The sequence below is a fragment of the Portunus trituberculatus genome, chromosome 42 (genome assembly GCF_017591435.1).
Source record: "Portunus trituberculatus isolate SZX2019 chromosome 42, ASM1759143v1, whole genome shotgun sequence".
In the NCBI taxonomy this organism is placed as follows: Eukaryota; Metazoa; Arthropoda; class Malacostraca; order Decapoda; family Portunidae; genus Portunus; species Portunus trituberculatus.
Genome location: NC_059296.1, coordinates 7,755,832 through 7,779,595, shown reverse-complemented (window position 1 = coordinate 7,779,595; position 23,764 = coordinate 7,755,832). Strand labels below are relative to the sequence as shown.

The 23,764-nt window shown below is 44.9% G+C and overlaps 2 protein-coding genes across 8 annotated transcripts in view; both read right to left on the bottom strand.

Moving 5' to 3' along the window:
• Nucleotides 1–4,155: 4,155 nt before the first annotated feature.
• On the bottom strand, nt 4,156–16,144 carry LOC123517671. Of its 4 annotated transcripts, none has more exons than XM_045277991.1 (12): nt 16,011–16,144; nt 12,693–12,835; nt 12,386–12,497; nt 12,081–12,225; nt 11,361–11,601; nt 10,985–11,136; nt 8,881–9,020; nt 7,492–7,635; nt 6,381–6,530; nt 5,918–6,044; nt 5,463–5,642; nt 4,156–5,244 (listed from the first exon to the last, which is right to left on the bottom strand). In XM_045277991.1, the coding sequence occupies exons 2-12, from the start codon at nt 12,806–12,808 to the stop codon at nt 4,316–4,318; spliced, it is 2,436 nt and encodes an 811-aa protein (XP_045133926.1). In that variant the 5' UTR covers nt 12,809–12,835; nt 16,011–16,144; the 3' UTR covers nt 4,156–4,315. The 4 variants fall into 4 exon arrangements, with proteins under 4 accessions (XP_045133926.1, XP_045133929.1, XP_045133928.1 ...); XM_045277994.1 differs by having other exon boundaries at nt 6,381–6,521; XM_045277993.1 differs by having other exon boundaries at nt 8,881–9,017.
• A 1,868-nt stretch (nt 16,145–18,012) lies between these two features.
• The window catches only part of LOC123517480 (protein singed-like), a 94,964-nt gene continuing 89,212 nt past the window's right edge, over nt 18,013–23,764 (bottom strand). For all 4 annotated transcript variants that reach the window (XM_045277574.1, XM_045277571.1, XM_045277572.1 and 1 more), the window contains exons 7-10: nt 22,484–22,640; nt 20,884–21,048; nt 20,368–20,504; nt 18,013–20,115 (exon numbers count right to left, since the gene is read on the bottom strand). In XM_045277574.1, coding sequence (XP_045133509.1) covers nt 19,913–20,115; nt 20,368–20,504; nt 20,884–21,048; nt 22,484–22,640 — 662 coding nt within the window. In that variant the 3' untranslated portion in view covers nt 18,013–19,912. The remainder of the gene's footprint in view (nt 20,116–20,367; nt 20,505–20,883; nt 21,049–22,483; nt 22,641–23,764) is intronic.

The window sequence follows — 23,764 nt, the reverse complement described above, 5'->3', positions numbered from 1 at the left end:
CTCACTGACCCTCACCTCGCCTCGCCGCGCCACCAACCCGCCAGCCACCCCGCTTCCTCCGTCCCGCTCTGTCCTCCTCTCCTCCCTTTCCTTGCCACTTCCCTCTTCCTCCTCCACGCTTCTTCCTGCCCGTCTCCTTCCTGTCACGTTTTCCATATGTGCCCTCAAGTCAAGATCAGCCAGTCTGTGTAATCGTTCTGGTCTTCCTCAGTCATTCCCCATCTGCTGCAAGGCGTGGGTGGATTTTACATGTGTGACACTTCTCTTTGAGCTTTGGAGGAAGTAGTCGTGTGGTGGATGCCGCTGTACGCCGTCTTTTTACTTCCGGGGTTGGAAAGGAAGAGTTACGGGAAGCCTTGTCACCCTCGCCACCCCGGAATCTGCATCGTGGCTTGTGGAGACCAGTCTCCCTCAAGGCCACGTCCAAGGCGGACCTTATCAGCAGTCCGAGGTAACCTTATCTCCCTCCACATAGAGGAACCATATGTGGATGTTTTGCTGCGGTGTGTTTGCGTCTCGGTTCCCTTCCGTTTCCTGAGCTGGTGGTGCCTCTAGCGAGGCCTGTTTGGGTTACAGCCTTGGTGTCTGGGGGCGGGCCAGTGATCACTTCTAGATTTATTGTTATTCATAAGGACACGTCTGACTCACTGAGGGTCACGGGACTGGATGGGGGAGCGGTGGTAGAGGGGGGGAGGCCGCCGTGGACATTGAGTGACGGGTGTAGGCAACACTCGTCGCAAAACACATCGCGTGTTTGGCAGACTACACCTCCCGTGATCACAAGGAATCAGAGCGAAACTGTACACTACAATTTTTCGCTCCTTGACCGCAGCCACTTGATGCCACTAAAGTCATGAAGCTGTGAAGTGTGGACCTTTTTCTCGCTCATCTAAGCAGGCCAAGGATTACCTGGCAGAGGAAGGATAAACCAATGCATGACAGGAAAGGGGTCGAATAGGAGACTTTTCATTCTGTGGATGCATGCAGCCAAAATAAATAATATCTACACAGATGCATGGAAAAGAAGTACTGTTTCCTAGCTAAGCCTGGCACGAGCAACTGGTAACTTGAGGAAAGTGAGAAAACAAGACCAGAGCATTTCATCGTTACAGACAGATAATCGCCCGGAGAACACGATCAATGCCCGAGTCATCAGGACAGGCTGAGGGCTGTAACAGTACGCTTCCCACAGACCCGTGATGCTGTCAACCCGACCTCAGCTGCATACCGCACACAAGACGCTGTGTGGCGAGGGGATAAGGTCCGCGTGAGTGGAGACGTGTCCTGCCACATCCAGTAACACGGTATGTTTTGGAGCGCATTATGAAGAATATTTCAAGAGTAATAATGGCATAGCACAGGAAGAAAAAAAAAAAAAAAGTGACAAGTGGGAGGATAAAAGAAAGTTCTAAACAATATGGCGTGCTTTTAAAATGTGAAGTTGCGGATGTCTCGTTACAGGCAAAGTTCGGAATAGATTGAAAGCTGAGCGGCCAGAATGCTAAACTAGGAAAGCAACACGTATGCAAGACAAACAGCGAACACAGTGAAACAGACGCACGGCAGACGAGCATGGTTGTCAATGCTGATGAGAACATTTGTCGAGAGGGCGAGACACGGCCAGGCGAAGCTGTGCCCAAGCCGGACAAGGCCGAGTGAGGCGGAGCCCTGGTGAGATAGGCCAAGGGTGCGATGGGGCGTGGCGAGGATTCTCTCTCTCTCTCTCTCTCTCTCTCTCTCTCTCTCTCTCTCTCGTTTCCTTATTCGTGGCGCCGCCCATCTCGCCGGTCTATACAAGGGGCGGTACAGAGGTGTAGGTAAGGAAGATAGCTATAAACTCCGTTCCTCCTGGTCTGCGCTGATTTCATTTGTCGCTGTTAATCTCACTCGAAGCTAACATGGCGCTGATTGCTGTAAAGGAACGTTGGATAAGAACATAACAACGTAAGAAATTAAGGGAAGCTGCAAGTAGCCATCGGGCGTACTTTTTTTTTTGTTATGGCCTATAACGCCTGTAGGCATACTTTTTTTTTACGGTAAGGCCTATAGCGCCTGTAGGCACACTTGAAGAGTGTATGGGAAGCGCTGTTCAGCTTCCGCCCATTAGTGGCGTAGGCAATTTTATTTATAGTGGTACCCATATTAGGGCCCATATCACCACCCAAGCACATCTTCGGTGTAACCACCTAGAACCTGGGTATCATGGTGACATGTAGGTAACTTTAAACCACTCGACAAATGGCATAGATTCAAAATGGTATGTACTGGGATTTGAATCTACTCGTAGACGTCTCCTCGATCCTTCGCTCACCATTTTATCCACTACCCCACAGCCTATTTATACGTATCCACAAATTTGTCTTATCTACATAGCTTTGCTTTTAATTTGTGTGTTCTTCTCTTACTTACATTTTGAATTCACTTTCAGCGAGTTTGCATAATTCATTTTTAACAAATTTTCAACTAATTTATATGCTTTATCATACTTTAAATTCAACGAGCTTTTATGACGTATTTATTTCCTACTTACTTCCAACGAGTCTCATTGCTTAAACATGCACACACCACTTCCACCACCACCATTTTCTAGTTGCACCACCATCGTAAATCGACGCAAATATAACCTTCTTGAGCAACACAACAAACAGCAACCAGGCTCGTCATGACCCCTGCGCTGCCCTCGCCGCTCTCTCCTGCAGCTCGGATTTCAAGGTCATGATGCTATTGCTAGAATAAACCAAGATACTATCTCCAGTGATTCCTAGCAACACTCGCCGCCATTACCACAGCCACTATCAACTACAGCTACGTTTGCAATAACAACAACAATAACAAAAACAACAATAACAACAACAACAATGTCAGCAACTGCAACTACAAGAACTATAACCGCTGCCATACCACAACCACTAGTAACAACAGCGACGGCTACAACAACAAAAAACAACATCTAGGGTTACTACTACTATTATTACTACTACTACTACTACTACTATTACTACTACTACTGCTATAGGAACATCCACAAAGCCAACATCTCCACCACCAATATCAACAAGTCTCCTCACCAGCACTGCGTCTCGTCTCTCGTCTCCGAACTGATTCGAAACACGGTTCATATTACAGTAACTTTGCATTGAAACCTTGAGACGAGCAGACCCCTTCACATAGCTATTTCCTGTCATTGGGTGAGGCAGAACATGCAGCGCAGCCTCCACAATGACACACAGCAGGGTTTACTTGACTTGTAGATACCAACGCCATATCTTTAGATCCCAGGAAAGTGAGACTCGTTTCGAATAGTCATCCGGTGAAGGTAGAAACATTGTTTACAAGATAATACTAAAACACACACACACACACACACACACACACACGGTAGCTCGCGCAGTGGTTAGAGAGCTGGCTTCACAAGCCAGAGGACCGAGGTTCGATTCCCCGGCAGGGTGGAGATATTTGGGTTTGTCTCCTTTCACGTGTAGCCCCTGTTCACCTAGCAGTGAGTAGGTACGGGATATAAATCGAGTTGTGACCTTGTTGTCCCGGTATGTGGTGTGTGCCTGGTTTCAGACCTATCCGAAGATCGGAAATAATGAGCTCTGAGCTCGTTCCGTAGGGTAACGTCTGGCTGTCTCGTCAGAGACTGCAGCAGATCAAACAGTGAAACACACACACACACACACACACACACACACACTTATATAAAAACGTAAGATCAGAAAATAAAATATAAAAATTGCCATCATACTTACACAAGGCAGTCCATATATAGTTAAACAAAAAATACGATATAACGCAAATTCATTCTATGTATATGATAATAAGGACATTTCGTTTTCTCTGATGTTTCATCTGTTGCACTTTCATGATAACCTGTTTATTAAATCCCTCGCATTAGTACACTGCGTCTGTAAACGTCGCAACTTACCCCGGACCGGAGCCTCAGACATTCACTGGTGGCGTCGTGAATCTCCCAAGAATGCGTTAATGATGCAAGGAACAGAGCTAACACGGTCATAAAGAGAATACGAACAATAGAGACACCAAGGTTCCCGTTAAGACTAAAATTCTGCATGATCAAAGCAGCAATGTGATTATGATGTACACTTATCCATTAATTCACACATACACCGGGAGTACAAAAACTATAAGTGTTTCCATATACATATAATTTCACCTTTCTTTGCACTAACTATAACTACTCTATTTAAACACATAAATATCTGTACTTAACCTTCTACTGATCTCCTTAAAAGAAAGGTTCCACCAGGGGCACCTTTTGTTCCGTGTTGCCGGCGTGTTGAGCCCTGCAGCCTTAGAGTGTCCTGTGTTGAGAGATAGGTCGAAGGTGACTGGGTGACGGGGGAGGAGGTGGAGGTGGGTGAATATCAGGGTGACGTAAGGGTGGCAGAGTGTTGTCTGGGGACGTCCTGGTATTAGTATGAACTGCAGGAGATAATGTACAAAGAGGAGAAGGTTCTGGGGAAAGAGAGCATGCCGGGGCAACAGAAACATGCACTGCAGCAGGCGGTGACGGGGTGCGGGGAGGTGTGGCTGGAGTGGCGGGTGGGGTGCTGCTTGTACTACCGACTGTGTGTCCATTGAGCACTGATGATGGACTGGTGAAGGCCGAGGGGCTGCTGGGGGTTGAGGGACTGACAAAGCCTGAGGAACTGCTGAAGGTTACTGCTGGGGGAGGAAACTCTGAAGGGCTGCTAAGGATACTAGTGAGGCTGGTGAGGGCTGAGGGGCTGCTGAGGGAGGTGGAGGAGCTGGCAGGTACTGGAGTACTGGCGGAGGTTCTGGATGTGTCTATAAGCGCTGAGGGACTGCTGACGGTGGTGGTAGTAAGCGTCGGCGCTGAGGAACTGTTGAGGAAGGTGGAGGAGCTTGACGGGAAAACGCCTTCATCTGGGGATATAACAAGGGCTCTCCGGGGAGTAGGGAGAATCAAAGGACGATTGGATATTGCAGAGGAAGTGAAAGTCGTGGGGTAGTCTGAGGAGGTGGTGTCTGAGCCGCAGTGGTCGTGGTGGTACGAGTGAGGAGACCCGGTGCCCCTCCACTCCTGCGGGTCACAGCAGGCAGGGTGGGCGGCGGGATCGTGGTGGGCTGTCAGAGGGTGAACTCGGGTGACGAAATCCGGCGCCGCCCTGAGCATGTCCTCCCAGTGGTGCCGCCCGTCCTCGGCCACGCAGCCGCCTCGCCCCACCAGGCACGATCCCACCACACGACGCCCGCCGCCTGCACACACCGCACCACATTAGTCTTGTCTCGTGGTGATGAGGAGTATGTTTCTCTTAAGGCAAAGATCACCCTCTACTCTTCTTGAATTAGCTGATTGATAAGCTTATTGTAATTACTAATTGGACGAAACCCGATGATAACAGCTGTAAGTTATTATTGTCTAAGATGAGGGCTGGCATGTCAAGATATAATAACATATGTAGCCACTGATATACCTGGGCGGGTGCGAAGTCTGACGCTGAGGACGAGGTGGGTGGCGTCAAGGTCCAGCTCGGGCATGTGGAGAGCGAGGTCTTCCTCCAGCTCCATCACCGCCGCCACCGCCCGGGGTCCGCTCCGCCGCCAGCACAGGATGGTATTGTTCACGTACACCGTCACCTTCACATAAGCCTGAGCTGTGGGAGGACAGACCTTGGCGCTAATGACCGCTGGAGACAGACGCTCGCCAGACACAGGATGGGGATGCAGGGACACACGTCGACGTGCGAAAATAATGCGAAGAACTGAGCTCCGATTGATGCTGGCAGTGCTAAAAGAACCTTGTGTATCATACAAGCTTATTATATTTCTTCCACTCCTCTCGTTCCTTCCTGGCACCAACTGATTCTGGCACTCCTAAGACAAATGAGTAACACACAAGTATACGGCATCCTCTCCCTGTGGCACTTACCATTGTCCTGCAAGGGCGGCTGGAGGTGAAGCAGCTGAAGGCCAGATACACAGGTGATCCTTATGGTCAGGACTCCCGCTTCCGTGTCCCACTTGAGTCCCATCCTTAACTGTCCGCCCACGCCCACCTGCCGCCCACCGCCACGCCCAAGGCAACACACAGTAAGTAAGCGCTACTTATACTCATACACTTATTCTGCAACACGCTCTTCCATTACTTCTAAATGGCTCTAGTTGAAGTAACACGAATTTTAGGCATAGTTTTTTTGCATCTCTAGTGACAGATTAACAAGAATTCTACATTATTATCGTGAGAAACAGTCTTGAATATGGCCATTGTGAAAGATCATTGTGTTTCTGAATACAGACCATAGCGTTATCCAAGACTTACTCTAACAACATTGCAAAGAAAACATTTAAGAACAATAGGGATAAGTGACGTGTGTTGGGCAGGCTCGCCTCACCTGCTGGTCCGGGGCGGTCTCCTGCAAGTGGAGAGCGAGGAGGCCTGTGTCGATATCCGTGGTGAGGCCAGACCGCATCCCGATGGAGGCGAGGTTGACGGCGCAGTAACCCACCACCACTCGGCGCCCGTAGCCCGTCACCTCCAACACCCACACACAGACACACACCATCAGAAGCAACACTCACCAATACCCACAACAAAACACACACCAGCAGACAACACTCTCATCTAACACACTATCAAGCGACACACTCACATATACAAACACACACACACACACACACACACACACACACACACACACACACACACACACACACACACACACACACACACACACACACACACACACACACACACACACACACACACACACCTCATTCACACCCGTTTATAATTTTCCTATGAAAAAATAAATTCCTATAAACATATGATTAAGTGTTTATCTGAATGACAGACCAAAAGGATGAGGCAATTTGGTTTTATCATCAACTAATCTTTTCTTTAAAAGTTATATTTGTGATAATTTGCTTGGCGTTTGAGTTATTATTATCTATTTTCAGCAAGAACTTTAAGAAATATTGAGATAATATGAGAAAATTAAGTGATGATGATGATGATGATGATGATGATGATGAATAACAATAACAACAAACTATACTCGTAATTCCTTTTACTAGCAATGATCCTAGGCTCTGTTATTACACCTATTCCCTTCAGCACTGCAAGGACTTCATTCATCATCCTTTTACTCTATATATAACATCCTCCTCCTCCTCCTCCTCCTCCTCCTCCTCCTCCTCTCCTCCTTCTTCCTCCTTCTCCTCCTCTTTCCCCTCCTCCTCCTCCTCCTCCTCCTCTTCTTCCTTCCCCTCTTCCTCCTCCTTCTCTTCCTCTTTCCCCTCCTCCTCCTCCTCCTCCTCTTCCTCCTTCCCCTCTTCCTCCTCCTTCTCTTCCTCCTCCTCCTCCTCCTCCTCCTCCTCCTCCTCCTCCTCCACCTCCTTTCACGCTTCTTCTTCCTCCTATCCTACTTCTGTTTTTATATACTCTTTTTTCGTGTGCCACAGCTCTATCACAACCTGTGCCATTTTAAGGATCAGACAACATACCTGGCAGACGGAGAGCCTGAGCGTGGCGTGGGCAAGGCGTGAAGGGCGCGTTGGGTGCGTGAAGGAGGCGTTGAAGACTGCCGTGTCCGTGGCCGCCACCCAGGGAGTCGTGAAGCGGACCCTCTTCTCCGGCAGCAGCACAGCCTGGGCACAGTGAAGGAGGGACTATTGTCAGTATTCAAGAAACACTTCACTCTCTCACCACGATTATCTTTAAAGACCACAGAGATGATTAATCTGGATCCCAAGAGTGTTTTTCCTGTTAATAATGCTGAAATGTAGTTAATCAGTCAATACAAATATGAAAACAGGATAGGGCAAGGTTAGATATTGGCCATGATTAAAAAAAAACGCTTTGCTCTCTCACCACAATTATTTCTAAAGCCTACAAAGATGATCACACGGATATCCAAGAGTATTTTCTTATTCATAATGCTGAAATGTAGTTAACTGATGAATGCAACTATAAAAAACACCATTAATTTAAATTTTCTATAACTGCAACTAGAGTCTTTTGAATACAGAAGAGATGCGGCGCAGAAGTGTTTGAAAATCTGATATTGTGTGGTATTGTGTTGTGTTATGATGTTGGTGAGGGTCAGAATTGCTTTGATAAGTCGTGAGTGTTTGCTTGCCCGCCCGTCTGTGTATCTGTCTCTCCTTGTACCGCTGTGTCTATCTTCGTTGTGTGTGTGTGTGTGTGTGTGTGTGTGTGTGTGTGTGTGTGTGTGTGTGTGTGTGTGTGTGTGTGTGTGTGTGTGTGTGTGCCGGTATGTCTGCCAGAATGTTTATCTATTTGTCCTTGCACTATTTTCTTTTAATATTTCTTTTGTCTCTTGTTTGTTTAGGTGTTTCAAATGTTTGTTCATGTTCAGTTTCTGCCCATTTATACGTCTGTTTGTCTTTTTTTTTTTCTGTGTGTGTGTCTGTCTTCTTTGGTTGTCTATCTGTCAATCTCTCTCTCTCTCTCTCTCTCTCTCTCTCTCTCTCTCTCTCTCTCTCTCTTGATTTACCCATATTTCCTCTTTAATTTTCCTCACAACATTATTAATTCACTTTTATCTCTACTTTTCCTCTTTACAGCACATTGTTTACCCATTTCACCCCTTTAATTTCCTCTAGTTTCTCTAACAAATATCACCAGCGCCTGTCTCTTCCCCCCTTCTCTGCCTGCTCGCCATCTCACATCACCTCGCTAGAAAGAAAACGGAGGAGACTTGGAGCGGCGCGACAGCTTGACCATCACGCCCTGGTAGACACGACAACCACCACCACCACCACTACCACTACCACCACAAAGCACTGAGTGGTTAAGGAGGAGAGCATATGGTGAGCTCCTTCTGTAGTGAGCGTGAGACCATTAATTACCCTTGTGGCACCATTGCTTACCTTGGTGTAGGTGGCCACGGGGTCAGGGCCGAGGCGGAGGGGCAGCTGGTCGGCGGAGTAGATGAGGAGGTGAAGGAGTCGAGTTCTGATAGTGTAGCGGAGGCGAAGTCGCACCTCTCCCAGTCCACATCCGCCACCTGCTGCGCCGCAGGAGAGAAAGAGAGTGATGACTAGGTGAGTGGATGGATTGGGTGATAAGTTTAAAGGTTCGGGGACCGGCACCTCAGTGGACCTTTCTTTTTGTAATAAAACCGTACTGTAACACACACACACACACACACACACACACACACACACACACACACACACACACTATCATCGCTCATCTTCCTCACGTGGGTTTATTAATTCGATCCTCATTCTGTACACAATCCCCCGTCAGTTCGTGTCTCTATTGAAGTTTCCCGTCAACTCACAAGGAGGCAAAACACATACATACAAGCGTCTGGGAAGCGGCATCAGCAACACACACTTGCCAAACTAACAAAATCTAAAGGAATTAGCACTACTGTAAACACGACCACTGCGAGTGTCCATGACGGATCCTGATAACGAAAGACAAAAGAGAGGCCAGATGCGCACAAAGAAAAAAAAATACTCCTCCTGAAATTAAATGGTAAACTTATCCCATAATTGGCTCTTGAACTGCTTGCATTATCAACAGTCCACTTAGGAAGGCTCACTAACCTTTGCCATCAACAACAGCTTTCTGTCCGAATAAGAGAGGTTTCTACCCAAACACCGGCACCTCCTAAGCCGAGCCATTATAACTTCACCATTCGAGACCATCATTAATTAGTTAACGGCTTCTGTATTCAATGTTCCTGTTTTCTTCCTGCTTCTTCCTGTTTCTCCCTGCTTTCCTATTATGTCATTCTTTTATTTACTTCTTTACATCCTTTCCTTATTTTTATCAAATAGGATTATTCTCAGGAATAGAAGTTTTTATGGTCCTTATTTTGAATGCTTTGTTATTTCACTAGAACTTGTCAAAACCCAGAAAAAAATATTCGTCATGTTCTCCTAAGTGTTTTCTTCTCATTGATGGCACGGAACCCTTTATGACATGCCTGAAAATATCCTTGAAACAGGATTAATAACTTCCACTAGAGTCTGCTGAAAGAAGTCAAGATAAGACGCTGAAAAAGTTTTGTGAATACGATCGTTGTGTTTTATCTTGTGTCAACGAAAAATGAAGTAATCCACACTTAGTTTCTTTTTGAACAGTAAACTTATCCACACTTGGTTTCTTTCTCTCACTAATAAAATTAACTGTATATCCTTAAAAACCACTTATTTCACTTCTTCCATCTACAGTTAGCTTCTCTTCATCACCAGCAACACATAAGATTTACCCTGCAAACTCGAAATCACTCACATCACTTCTCTCAATGAATTCTCCGACACGTAAGGAATATTGACACGATTAATGCAGCGTGGAAGTACTCGAGTATTGACCTTTTCTTCTGCCACGCTTCCCCTTACACTCGAGGCTAAGCACTTTATTAACAAGGGCGTAAAGGCAGCGTCAGTGAGCGGCAGTGAAGATGTGTTAGCCAGACGATTAACTATCCACTTGGCGTAACCAGCAACCACTTAAGGGCAGAGCAAGAGCCGCTTACATGTCCTCCCTCTTATCATTATCGTCAACTACGTGTACGACGGGATCTGCTACAACGAGGACGAGGACGGTGACGAAATGAACAAACACAGGGCCAGTGGTAGTAATAAAAGTGGAGGTGGTGGCGGTAGTAGTTGTTGTTTTAGTTGTGGTGATAGTTGTAGTAGTAGTAGTAGTAGTAGTAGTAGTAGTAGTAGTAGTAGTAGTAGTAGTAGTAGTAGTAGAAGTAGAAGTCGTAGCAGTTGTAGAAGTCGTAGTAGTAGTAGAAGTAGTAGTAGTAGTAGTAGTAGTAGTAGTAGTAGTAGTAGTAGTAGTAGTAGTAGTAGTAGTAGTAGTAGTACGAACAACAACAACAAAAACAATAACAACAAAAAAAAACTACAACAATATGAACGTCTTCTACCCCATCCTCTCTACACCTATCCACCGACCAGACTAATCTAGAACCCGCCCACGGTCCCCTTCCCTCCGCCGGACGCCCACCTGAGCCCACGCTGGATGCCGGAGTCCACACGGGCGCCCACCCCTCGATGGAGTCCGGGGTGCTCACTTCCAGCCCATCGCCGCCCACCAGCTCACTCGTGACGAAGGAGTGGTGGAGGGCGGCGCGGAAGTCCTCCAGTCCTGCCACGCCCCTGAGAGTGAGAGAGAGAGAGAGAGAGAGAGAGAGAGAGTCGTATGTTTATCATTAAAAGGACGTTAACCTCCACTCATGAACGAAAAGGAACGTTCTGTACTGGAGTAAGCATCAATGTGTGGCTGTGGTGAACGCAGCGACTTTCTAGGCAGAGTAGAGCAATAAAAAGGAGTCGTTTCAGTCAGCGGTGATGAAAGTGGCTCAGAAAAAGTAGGGACTTACTTCCTTAAATGGGACTTGGAGGGCAGACCAGGGGGCGTGCCAGGGGTGAGAGGGGAGCTGGGGCGAGTTCCTGATTGCCACCTGCGGGCGCCCAGAGGTAGAGACAAGGGCGGTGTGCGAGGCGTAGATGGCAAGAGACTACGAGGCGAGGCTGAGCGAGGGCGCTGCATGGTGCGGGCGTGTTGTGCCGGGTAGGCGGGCAGCGGGGAATAGCTCGGGGGTGACACCAAGCCAGCCAGTCCTGCAAGAGAGGGAAGAGGCGCTGTTACTCAGACTTCGAAGGCGCTGAAGCGGAAGTATGATTAGAGTCCATTACGATGAAGTGAACTAAAACGATCTGAAGTGCAATTAAACTTATCGGCATCGCTGCAAGTTTGATGGCATCACTTTTGAATGTAAAGTATAGCACATCAAGCCGCTCACTTTCTCTAATGTTCTCACAAACTTTTAGTAGTTTTCTTAAGAAACACTCTTGCAGTAATCGGCGCTCCAAACGCCAGCAGATTCCTGTCATTTACAAAGCTAGAACCAGTTTGTCCGTGATAAGGCATGTATGTAGTACACTGTCTAAACTAAACTAAGAGATGTTGAACAGTCAAATTAAAGGCGTGAAGATGTAGGATTGTGGTAATGGAAGGGTGTAAGGAAGAATTTAAGACTGAAATTCTGTGCATACATTCTAAACATCGCGACCTTTTATCAGAGACTTCAGAAACTCACTCGGGTAAGACGTGGTGTCGGGATCGTTATGTCGAGTGACGTGTGCGTAGGGCGGCACACCACGCTTGGCATACTCGCTTGGGGGGGAGAAGGTGGTGGTCGGGGTGGGCGTGCGTGGTTCGCTATCCGCCTCACTCTGGGTGATCTGTAAGGCGATAAGGAGAACGGTACAGTTCACTGTTGCAGAAACCAAAGTCACTCAATTGTGGGGTCATGTCAGGGGTCACCGTGTGTAGTGTGTTGGAGCTCGTGCACACAGTGGGTCATATGTAAGGGGTGACCGTGGGTCATACGTTAACGCTTACCGTGGGCAGGACAAGGGCCATCGGGTGGTCCGGGACGAACTCCTGCCCTGGCTTCCGTTTAGTGACGAGGAAGGTGGCCGGGCTCGGGTCGCCGCCGTCACCTCGCAGCCGCCTGAAACACACTTAACAGTCAGCCAAGGCCTTGCCCTCAGGCCACCCCATCTTCTCTAAAGGTTATGGCCCGTAACAACTCAAAATAAAGCATTAAGTTAAAACATCGGTTCATTTACCCATTCGGGTTCCAAAACAAAAACGCAACAACACACTTTAGTAAAACTTATTTCAAAATCCTAGTCCCACGCCCTACCTGCACCAGAGGGCAAGGCAGAGGGAGGTGCAGAGGATGATGGCGGCGGCGAGCGAGGCGCCCACCACCACGCCGCCCACCATGGCCGCATTCATCACTTCACCTTCCCCGCCCATCAGTGTTCACCGGGTGACTCAGCCATCCTGTAGGGTCAGAGGGACGCGATGAACAAAGGTCTTCTGCCTCAATGCTGTGACGTCACAATGGCCAGTGAATACGCAGATATTGACGCTTCATCCTCTACGCAGCAGCAAACTCTTCGTCATCTACGCAATGAACACTTACAATGCAGATACAAAACGAGCTTAACGATGTCAGTAAAGAATGCACGAGCAAACACACATTTTTATGAGTATGACTCACAATTGTCGGTAGGTTATTTAGAACACAGGTGTTATGTGTGTGTGTGTGTGTGTGTGTGTGTGTGTGTGTGTGTGTGTGTGTGGTATGTATATACAAAGGCTTCACACCAACAAAACTGAAGCACTCATCTCTCCACTCATCATTATGAAGGTGTGTTGCATTAATGAAGAAACATCATCACGAGAACAGTCTCTCAATGATATATGTATACACACTCACCACTAATGCTACTGACATGCAGGCAGCGCAACACACCGCGCTACCACAACATCACAAGTGCTCCAGGGGATGAGGGTGAACAATCAGTCAATCGGGCACGTGGTGAACCCAATGCCTTCACATGATCATCTCTTCAGGGGCAAAGAGCTCTGCTTTCACCTCTCAGCATAGCCCTGGTGGTTCTTTTCTGCAGTCTTCTTTCATTTATGCCACTAAATCATCTAAATTAGTAACATTGAATTCCAACCATGGTTAGAATAAATAATCATGCAACACATCTGCTCCCTTGTCATCAAAGCGATGCATGAACTGTGTATACCCAAAGGCCGCTTCTTAAAACAAAGCACTCGTATTCTGAAAGGCGCGCAAGTCATATTAAGGCTGTCCCTTAAAACCACAGAGAAGATCAGTTAAATTATCATGAATGTTTCCATATCGATGATGCAAAGTCCCTGATAAACCATTACTAGAATCATAAAAACATCTTGGAAAACCACAAAAGGGCTCGCTAGAAATGCAAAAAAATAGTTGAGAAAAGACATCGAAACTTTTGAGGGTACGCTTCCAGATTATCAAGTAATTTCTGTTGTGCTCATCATCTGTGAGGAGCAAGAACTTTGTTAATGTCTGAATAAGTAATGTAATGATATCTGAATTAACTTGAACTCATATCTACAAATGTTCCGTCAGTACAATTACTCCTTTTGTTATCAGTAGCACCTTTCAAAAACACGTACTTTATTTGCACCACACTACATTCAGTAACAAGAGGACCCTGTCAAAGAGTTAGTAAGCCAAACACAAACCAGCCTGACCACCTTACGTCCTGCTCCTCACCGGCCACCCAACACGAGGGATCCAAACACTGCAAACATCACCGTTACAGTAATCTAAGAGAACAATGATCTACTAAACTGCAATGAGAGCAACCCAACCGGTTCTATTCAGTACTGGATCTCACCAACTTGTCCCCCATAAGAACTCTAAAATTCTCTCTCTCTCTCTCTCTCTCTCTCTCTCTCTCTCTCTCTCTCTCTCTCTCTCTCTCTCGTAGCACGCATGCGCACCACAGCGGATAGGGCACCAAATACAAGTTTCTGGGTGTATCAGTAGGTTTACGTCCTATTATTGCAAGCAAGACTTATCATGGAAAGATGGTGCCTTGCCACCGCCTGTGACATGCCTTAGGACATCAGTAAAGTTTAGACGCAAAAAAAAATGGGGATAATTATTGAGGGCACCGTGAATGTTGTGGAGGTGGAAATATTTTTTTTTGGCATGCTTATTTGATGACTACTGGACCACTGGCAGACCAAAGTGAAGGGAAAGATGCTTTGCAAATCTTGCGTTTCAAAATCTTCCCGGAAAACATCTTCCAAAGGAGAAAAAATAACGCATAACACCTGTGGCAGTAATTAACATCCGCATCCATTCCAGGAAGTACAGAAATGATAATAGTCTTTCACACGAGTGGCAGAGTTGATCCAGAGAGAGAGAGAGAGAGAGAGCAAGCGGTGCACGAGCATGAAACACTTGGTCCACAGCGGGGGTGTAATCAAATCGTTACACCTGCGGCGCTGAAGACTTATGATGTGAAGAAGCAAAGGCGAGAGAGATCCTTGAGAACGATCGACAATTCGCAATCGATAAGGATAAGAAAATTATTCGGTTACTCTTGAATTTCACTCTCTTCTGATACATTGTTATTATTGTATTCTGTTTCCTGTTCTTATGTTTCACTACACTCTTACTGTGGAACTATCGGCAAACGTAGTGTTCTTCATCTTTGGAGTTCGTTATTTCTATGCGCCGAACTCTGCTTTTGTTTTGGAACGTTTAATTCATGAGGGCTATAATTATTCAAAGACCACAGCGATGGTTTCTTCAGTTCTGATGAGTGTATTTCCCATCGACGTTCCCGATTCATTTTTAAACTATAAATATCGTGAAAATACTACTGAAAACCTCCAATAGTTGTTTTTTACTTTCATTAATATAAATAAGATGAGAAAAAATGAGATTCTTCTATGCTTCAATTTTGTCATAATTTTAGTGATCAGAGTCAGCCTCACCTGACCTATTTCACGCGCGGCACACACACCTGGACAACCTTGAGCACTCCTCGGCGATCACTGCACTTCAAATCAATGTCTCGGCTTCCGTCCACGCGTCTTCATCTTAAAACACAAGTTGAGAGCTCCAAGACATCGATTCGTTTTTTTATTATCATATTTGCACAATAAAAAGTTTTGTTTAATTAGTACGTTTATGTAAATGAATTCGTAATTTTCACACTTGCTATGCGTAGTTATCTAGTGTGTAGCTTTTCTTGTGGTAAATCCACTTTCCAAGATTATACAATAAAACCGTGGAACTGATTTCAACAGTAATTCCTCTTCATACAATAAAACACTGCAAAATAATGTAGTCCCCCATGATTAATTCTCAACTCATGTTCTTTAGTGGAGTCATCTCAGTTCCTTGGTTGCTCCTTTCTCAAGACAAACTGCTTAAAATTGGTCACAACTACTACTACTGCTGCTACTACTACTACTACTACTACTACTACTACTACTACACACACACACACACACACGCGCGGAATCACAAACCAATGCTGCGGCTCGCCAGCACTGGGACAGCGGTAGGGAAGGATGAGATGCTCTGTCACGGGGCTAACACATTGTAGATCTTTAATCTCACCACCAGTAACACTAAGAACAGTCCCTTGCTCACTTTTTCCATCAGACCATCTCACAGTGAGGGCGGGATTCCCTTCAGTCCCGCTTATACGCGACGCAGGGAAGTGTGGGTGCCGCGGTCTGACTGGCGTGCAACTGTGCGATGGAGTGAGGAGGTGGCAGCGGTGAGGTGATGTACAGGTGTTCCGTGCACCTGTGGCTCTATCCCTACTCCCTCCCCCACCTTATGCCTCTTCCACCACACTCCTGGCACACACTCACAAAAAAAGTTTCATTCCGCGCTTTTAACACTTGAGAAGGCGTAACAAGAAGGTTAAAAGGACATAACGATTATTGAAGTGTTAATTCTTAGACACCTGCCCGCGCACGTGATATGTCGCTAGAAATTCGTTTAAAAGTGTGTCTGTCAATACTGGTACATATATTCACATTCTTATACTCTGGTGGTACATTAAGTGCGCCTCACACCCCGCGCTAACATGGTGATATATACAACCATATTTTAGGCAAAGCTGACGCGCTGTAAGAGCAATGGCCTCTTTTTAAAACGTTTTGAGTTTACATGATGACTATTTTTCAAAGGTCGCACAGTTGATTTGTTGGGTTCTCGTGAATGATGGGTGCATTCCCCTTGATGACGCAGAATTCTTGCCAAACTAGTAATAACGTAATGAAATCAGCCTTGAAAATTCTAGAAACTTCTATAGCAGACTGTTGAGAGTAGTTGATATAATACAATTCAACATTTTGAAAGTGTGATTTAACTACTCTTTTATCTTCCATGTGTTCCTTACCCCTTTAGCATAATCATAATCACTGTCCTTCATTTCTCAATTCTGTACACTTCCACTCAGATAATCTAAAAATATAATGTTAACTGCAACACACACACACACACACACACCTTGCCCATTTGCCTCGGGGCGGCGAGGCAAATGGGCAAGCCTCTTAATATTCACCTAGCAGTAAATAGGTACGGGATGTAACTCGAGGGGTTGTGGCCTCGCTTTCCCGGTGTGTGGAGTGTGTTGTGGTCTCAGTCTTACCCGAAAATCGGTCTATGAGCTCTGAGCTCGCTCCGTAATGGGAAGATTGGCTGGGTGACCAGCAGACGACCGAGGTGAATTACCTAAGCATATTTTATATTTTCAAGGTCATATTTCAGACATAATCTTGAGCATTTTCAAACATACCAAGCCACACATTTTCATATTGTCAGACATCAGAAGCAAGAGTGGATAGTGATGTGGAAGGTTGTGTCAATTGCCTAAAAAATTCAATACCTTCATCTACCAACTCAACACAGATAATTGATTGTCCTCCTCTTTTACACTGAACATTCTTGGTCTTTACTTGCAGTCTGATCTAGAAACTTCATATCTCATCTCTAGCTAAAGCATCTTCTATGAATGCCTCCCCTTCTTCCTCTATCTTGCTGAATGACTTTCTTCTTTCCCTTACCCTGTCCACCTTTCTAATGCAAGTTAACCAGTATTCTCAATTTCTCTAGTAAACTCTGGAACTCTCTGCCTGCTCCTTTATTTCTTCTTTCAAATAACATGAATTCTTTTAAGCAGGAGGTTTCAAAAGACCTTCAAGTTTTGACAACTGCTCTTTTACTCTGTTTGAGGCACCTCAGTCAACTCACTCTTTCAAACACTTATTTTCTCTTCTTCTCATCCTTCCATGAATGCACATTAAAATATACAGCCTTTACTTGTCATCTTTCAGGCTGTCCTCTGTCTTGCACTGTTTGAAAAACCCATCCATCCTGAGAGGCCAGAGACAGATGGTTGATTCCAAGTGCTTTGTAATTCAGGGAAAAACAAACACTGCAGCTGCACACAAATGTACCTCTAGAAGCAAAGAGTTTTTACCATATTCATTATCCAGAAAATTCATCAACTGCTACAGTGGAATCACTGTACAACAAACACCTCCTCTACTACCATAGAAAGGAAGAGAGTGAAGCTGGTGTCACAACAAACTGGCTCAGGGTGTTGATGCATTGTTGATGAAATGCCAAAAAATGAACATAATCTGCTTAGCTTTATTAATAAGCAGTATATGCCGGACTGCTATACAATAATGCAATAAATAAAGTATATATCTAGCCTAAAGCGCATCTTACAATCAATAGACTACACCCGGCAGGATTATGCGGGGGAGTCAGCAGTGCCCCGACCCGCCCCACTCCCACGCCTGGCAACGCTGAGGGTTATCTCTACACATCTGACATACATGTTATAAAGGGACACACTTGCTAATATGACATGGTGAATAGCACACAAACATCTAAATGGGGTGAACAGTAAACACCAAGAGCTAGTACTCGTTCAAGAAAAGGCAGGCGGGTCCAGGGACACAGCTGACTTCCTGCTCTATATGACCCCCCTTATGCAGTCCTGGGTCAAGGTTTAACTTCCATAAATGCATTGGCTGGTGGCCACAGTGTGGGACCTGTGGCTGTGACACCAAGAGCGTGGAGGCTGCTGGTACCATTGCATGTGTCAGAGGACTGATTTCAGTTTTATTACAAATGTTATTATAAAGCAATCTATTTTAGTCATTCATTGCCATAATCAAAATTTAATCTGGCAAATGCAAAGGACCTTGAGCAAGCACCTGGCAGTGACTGACACAGATGTAGGTATAAAACACACACACACACACACACACACACACACACACACACACACACACACACACACACACACACACACACACACACATACAAACATACATACTACATGTATAAGCACATACACTCACTGCTGTGGCTTTATCTCCTGAAAATAGTTTGTTGTTTTAAAATATACACTAAAGCACCCCAATTGATTGTTACACTGTAGTATTGCATTCATGTAACTAACTTATTAACAAGATACTGGCTGAAAATTTCCAGACTGACAATGAGACAAACATTTCCTACCATGGAAAAGGCTTTTTAAGTTCAGTAACATTTAGTACAAGAGTTTAATATTTTTTTGGTGCACAAGTTACAGTGCCACCAGCAGCCTCTGAAAAGCAAGCTTTTGTTGTCTACATCACTACACGAGCTAGGTGGTGCACGACGCTGAGACTGGACTATCACAAAATGCTCCTTATAAAATCATGAAAAAATCTTGCTAATATGTAATATAGATGATATATTAGTAGTAAATGTATCAGTAAGACATGTCAATCATATATTCCCACAAATCAATCAGTCATCTGTCGCAAGTAGAAAGAGTAAAAAAGTATAATTAAGTACAAGATTATTCGACTTAGCTTAGGGACATGTGGAAGCAATATTAATAATAATGATATCTACATACAGCAAGGCTTCAGGTTAATTGTACAGGGACAGATATAAAGACGTAGATACTTTGGTTGTGCGGACCTCCAGTGCCTCTCCACCGACTACCCATCCAAGGATCCAAGAACTACTGAGCAGACGCAGAGTAGCAAGACCCATGTGAGAATTCTTTATTGGTGGATTTCGTAACACAATTTCCTTAAGACTACAGCATTACCTAGTTACTGAGTGTCTTTGTCGATGATCAGTAAGTAATCATACTACCAAGTTTCAAGATTCTAACTCAGTTCATTGGTATAAAAGTAAAAAAAAAATTTCTCTCTTAATTGACCAAAAAATGGGCAGATCAGTAGTTAGCAACAACAATGAAAAGAACATCACAAAATATCTTACATTCTAATTACACCTACTGAGCGGTATCATCATCCTTCAGGACATCACTAAATTTATATGGTTGGATGGGATGTTGCCAATCTGCCCCAAAATCAAATTCAGCATTGAAACAAATTCTCAAACATCTACAACCTTACCATAAAAGATCATTTAATGTGATGCTAATGCTACCCCTGCCTCCTCTGTACTCTAGGCCAGGCTGGAGGACCTCTCACCCCTTCACGACCCCACACCAGCCAGACACCTCAAAACTCCCATAGTGTAGCGCGGGAGGGATCAGTGTCTCCCAGCTTGAAGCCTCCGTTCTTCTCCGTGATGATGTACTGGCCGGAGGAGTTCTTGATGCACATGCGGGTTGCCTCACGAAGCTCAATGAAGAAGCCTTCTGGTGACTCAGAGTCTGCCATGATGCCATCACCGCAGGCATGCCAGTAGCCTCCTTGCTGACCTGAGGTGGTGGAAAAGTCAATCCAGTTTATCAGTCTTGCTTTCTAACTTGTATGTGCTTTCTCTTTTATTGTGATTAACCTTGTCTACCTGATAGTCTGAGGGGACACAGGTCATCTTTTTTTTAGTTAAGCTCATTAATTTCAAATCCTTGACAACAAAAGTTTGTTAAAAATGTTTCCTGCCATGAGAACACATTTCCAAACAAGTTTTCCTACAAGAGAGTGTTGGCTGGCTACCATGAAGGCCTTACCTCTGAAGAAGACTTGTCCCTGCTCTCCACGCTCCACTCGGATGGTCTCGTAGTTAGCCTTGTTGCACTCCATCTTGAAGCTGGAAGACGTCTTGTACCCCACAAAGCCTTGCTCGCCCTTCAGCACCAGCACTGGCCTGCACCACCACAATAACACTCAGTAAACACATGCATTTGAAACAAAATCACACGTGTGAAACTTTAAAGATAAATACAGTAAAGATATGCAACGTGGGCAATACATATCGCTATACATATCTTTACTGTATTCATCTTTAAAGTTTCATACATGTAACTTTGAAGATAAATACAATAAAGATATGTGACGTGTGCAATACATATCACTATACTGGCACTTGGGTATGTGTGATAAATACATTTCTATGAACATTTGCTTTTAAAACTCACTCACTGCATCAAGTTTTTATAATAACTTCTTATAAAAATTCAGACTTCAATTTCACAGTTCATATATTAACACAAAGCATAATGAGGTTCTGCATCCTCAGACTATACCTGTTAATGAGGTAGAAGTGGAAGCGAGCATTCTCCTCATCGGGACTTTCAGCATTGGCAAAGAGGTGGCCAGATTTCTTGATGGCCACATATTTGCCGTTGTTAGCCTGGAAGGCCACGGAGCCATCAGGCTGCCACTGGAAGTTGAACAGCGCATTGGAGGTCCTGTGGAGGAAAACAGGGATTCTTTTGTGACATATTGAATAGGAAAATACATACTAAAAGTGTGTGTGTGTGTGTGTGTGTGTGTGTGTGTGTGTGTGTGTGTGTGTGTGTGTGTGTGTGTGTGTGTGTGTGTGTGTGTGTGTGTGTGTGTGTGTGTGTGTGTGTGTGTGTGTGTGTGTGTGTGTGTGTGTGTGTGTGTGTGTGTGTGTGTGTGTGTGTGTGTGTGTGTGTGTGTGTGTGTGTGTGTGTGTGTGTGTGTGTGTGTGTGTGTAGATAGGACATATCAACTTATAAACCTGAGTATGGTTTGGTGGAAATGAACACAAATATTGCCTGTAGTGCTGTTAAGGCATATGAGACTGACTGACTGGTTAGGAAAATATGTATTTATGGACTTTAATGGAGTTAGAAGAGAACCCTCACCATGGATACAAATAGTTCAGTTGAAGCAAATTTTATGTTTATCCATGTCACCCTAAATCATGTGGTGGTGGCTATGGTACTCATAATTAGACAACACACACACACACACACACACACACACACACACACACACACACACACACACACACATATATCTATGGTACATTTATTTTTGGTTATATATGACATGAAATATTTGGAACTTGACATTTTGTGTCCCATTTTTCTTACTAGTGGTGACTATTAATATCTGGTGGAGAAGCTGACAAACCAGTCCAGCTGATAGCATCATGAACTGGCCAGAGGAGAGGGTTGTCACATTCCCAGACACAATGGTTAATCCATATAGTATGCTCACACACAGGGCAAGGTCATGACTCAACATGTGACCTTCACAACAACACTACTGCTTTAACAGTGTTGCAGATGGTTTACGAAATTGAGAGAATGTATAACAATCATGAAACACTTTTACTTTAGTTTTCTAATAATGAGTGTACAAGAGCAACATAAGATCACAAGGGAACATGAAAGAAACCAGACGGCCAACATATGGGAGTGCTTGTGTAAAACTATCCATCTATAAACCCAATCCATCCATCTGAATGTAAAAGCAAAGACACTAAGAGGTGAGGTGTTTGTGAGACTTGCAAGCTTGAAAACTAAAAAAGAAATATAAACAAAATTAAATTAAATGGCAATACCAACACTAATATGAAATTAATAAATGAATCCGCAAAACAAATAAATAAAATTTATAATATATATCAGCTGTAAGATGTATTGATGTGTCTTAATGGAATATCTGATAAACCATTCTCAAAATTATGTGAAAAAAGCAATAAATAGACAAAGAAATATACACTGCATAAATATAAAAGAGCAAATAAGCAAATAAATAAACACATGCATACAAACACACATACATGAATAGAATAAATACACGAAAAAATAGCATATGATGAAAAAATAATAAGCACCACTCCCACACGCCTCGACGCGAGGCACTCACGGCTTGGTGGTGTTGGCCTGGATGCCGCCGCCCGCCTCCAGTGTCCAATACTTGTCCTGCATGGTCCGCACATACCAGCGCTTCGTGGACCCGTCATACTCAAGCTGGAACTTCTCGTGCTGGGAAATCTCTTCCTGGTTGGCTGTCACGTCCACACCTGCGAGATGCAAACTCATTAATCCTCCTACCTTAGACATGAATACCTCTCATTAATTCTATTCGCTTATCTTTTTCTTGTGTAAGAGAGGCACTGGTCTAGGGCAGCATATAGAACGAAAAGAGGAATAAATAAATAAAATAATAAAGCCCTCACTAGTACGTAAAGAAAGGTAAAAAAGAATAGTTCAAAATTATAAGGTTTCTGAATTCTGTTTTCCAAAGTATCAAATTCTTACTCTCGTTTTCCAACCATCAACACTTCCTGACCTACAACGTGTCACAAAGAGCAGCCCGTCTTAAAAATCACAACATTACAAGCAAAAACCAGATGATGCCCACTCACAACCCATGCTCATGAGACACGCGCCTCTCCATCCCTTTCCCTTGCATGCCACAAGCTGCTATTATGAGCGCTGCATATCACGCATTTGACGAAAGACCGTGACCACCAGCACAGCCTTTCACCCTTTGTCGTCCCACCCAGGCTCCCAATGCCAAAGGATGTGTGGGTGAAGGGGTGAGGCGGGAAAGGTGAGGGCGCGTGACGGGCGTCTCTCCTCCCGGCGCACCGTCACCATACTCACCAGTCACGCCCTGGGACACAAAGAGAGGGTTGTTGCCGGACAGAGAGCGTGGCTTGAGTTTCCTTAAGCGGACAAGAGAGTGGCTGTTGTGGGGCGGTATTAATTTGTTGCGTGACCTTCCCTCCCTCCTATCCTCCCGCCCTGCACGCCATCATCATTATTGTGGCATTCTTTCAACATTTTTTTATTCTATCTCTTTTACACACACACACACACACACACACACACACACACACACACACACACACACACACACACACACAGTATCTCAATGCATTTATTCACCGTTAGGTAAGGGTTGCAATGAGTGTCGCCTGCCTGCACTAGAGGGAAGGCGAGGACGAGGGAGGTTAAAGGGAACATCTTCACACTTGAGGCAGGACGGTTGGTTGGTTCCGCCTGCCTGCACGTCTGACCTCACATTACAATACTAGCTCCTACAGACAACGAACAAGGCTTTCTCTCACTGTCTGTACAGAGTCAAGAGCAAGTGTTTGTGTAGCAATTGATATCATTAAAGTGAAGACGATGAATGTAA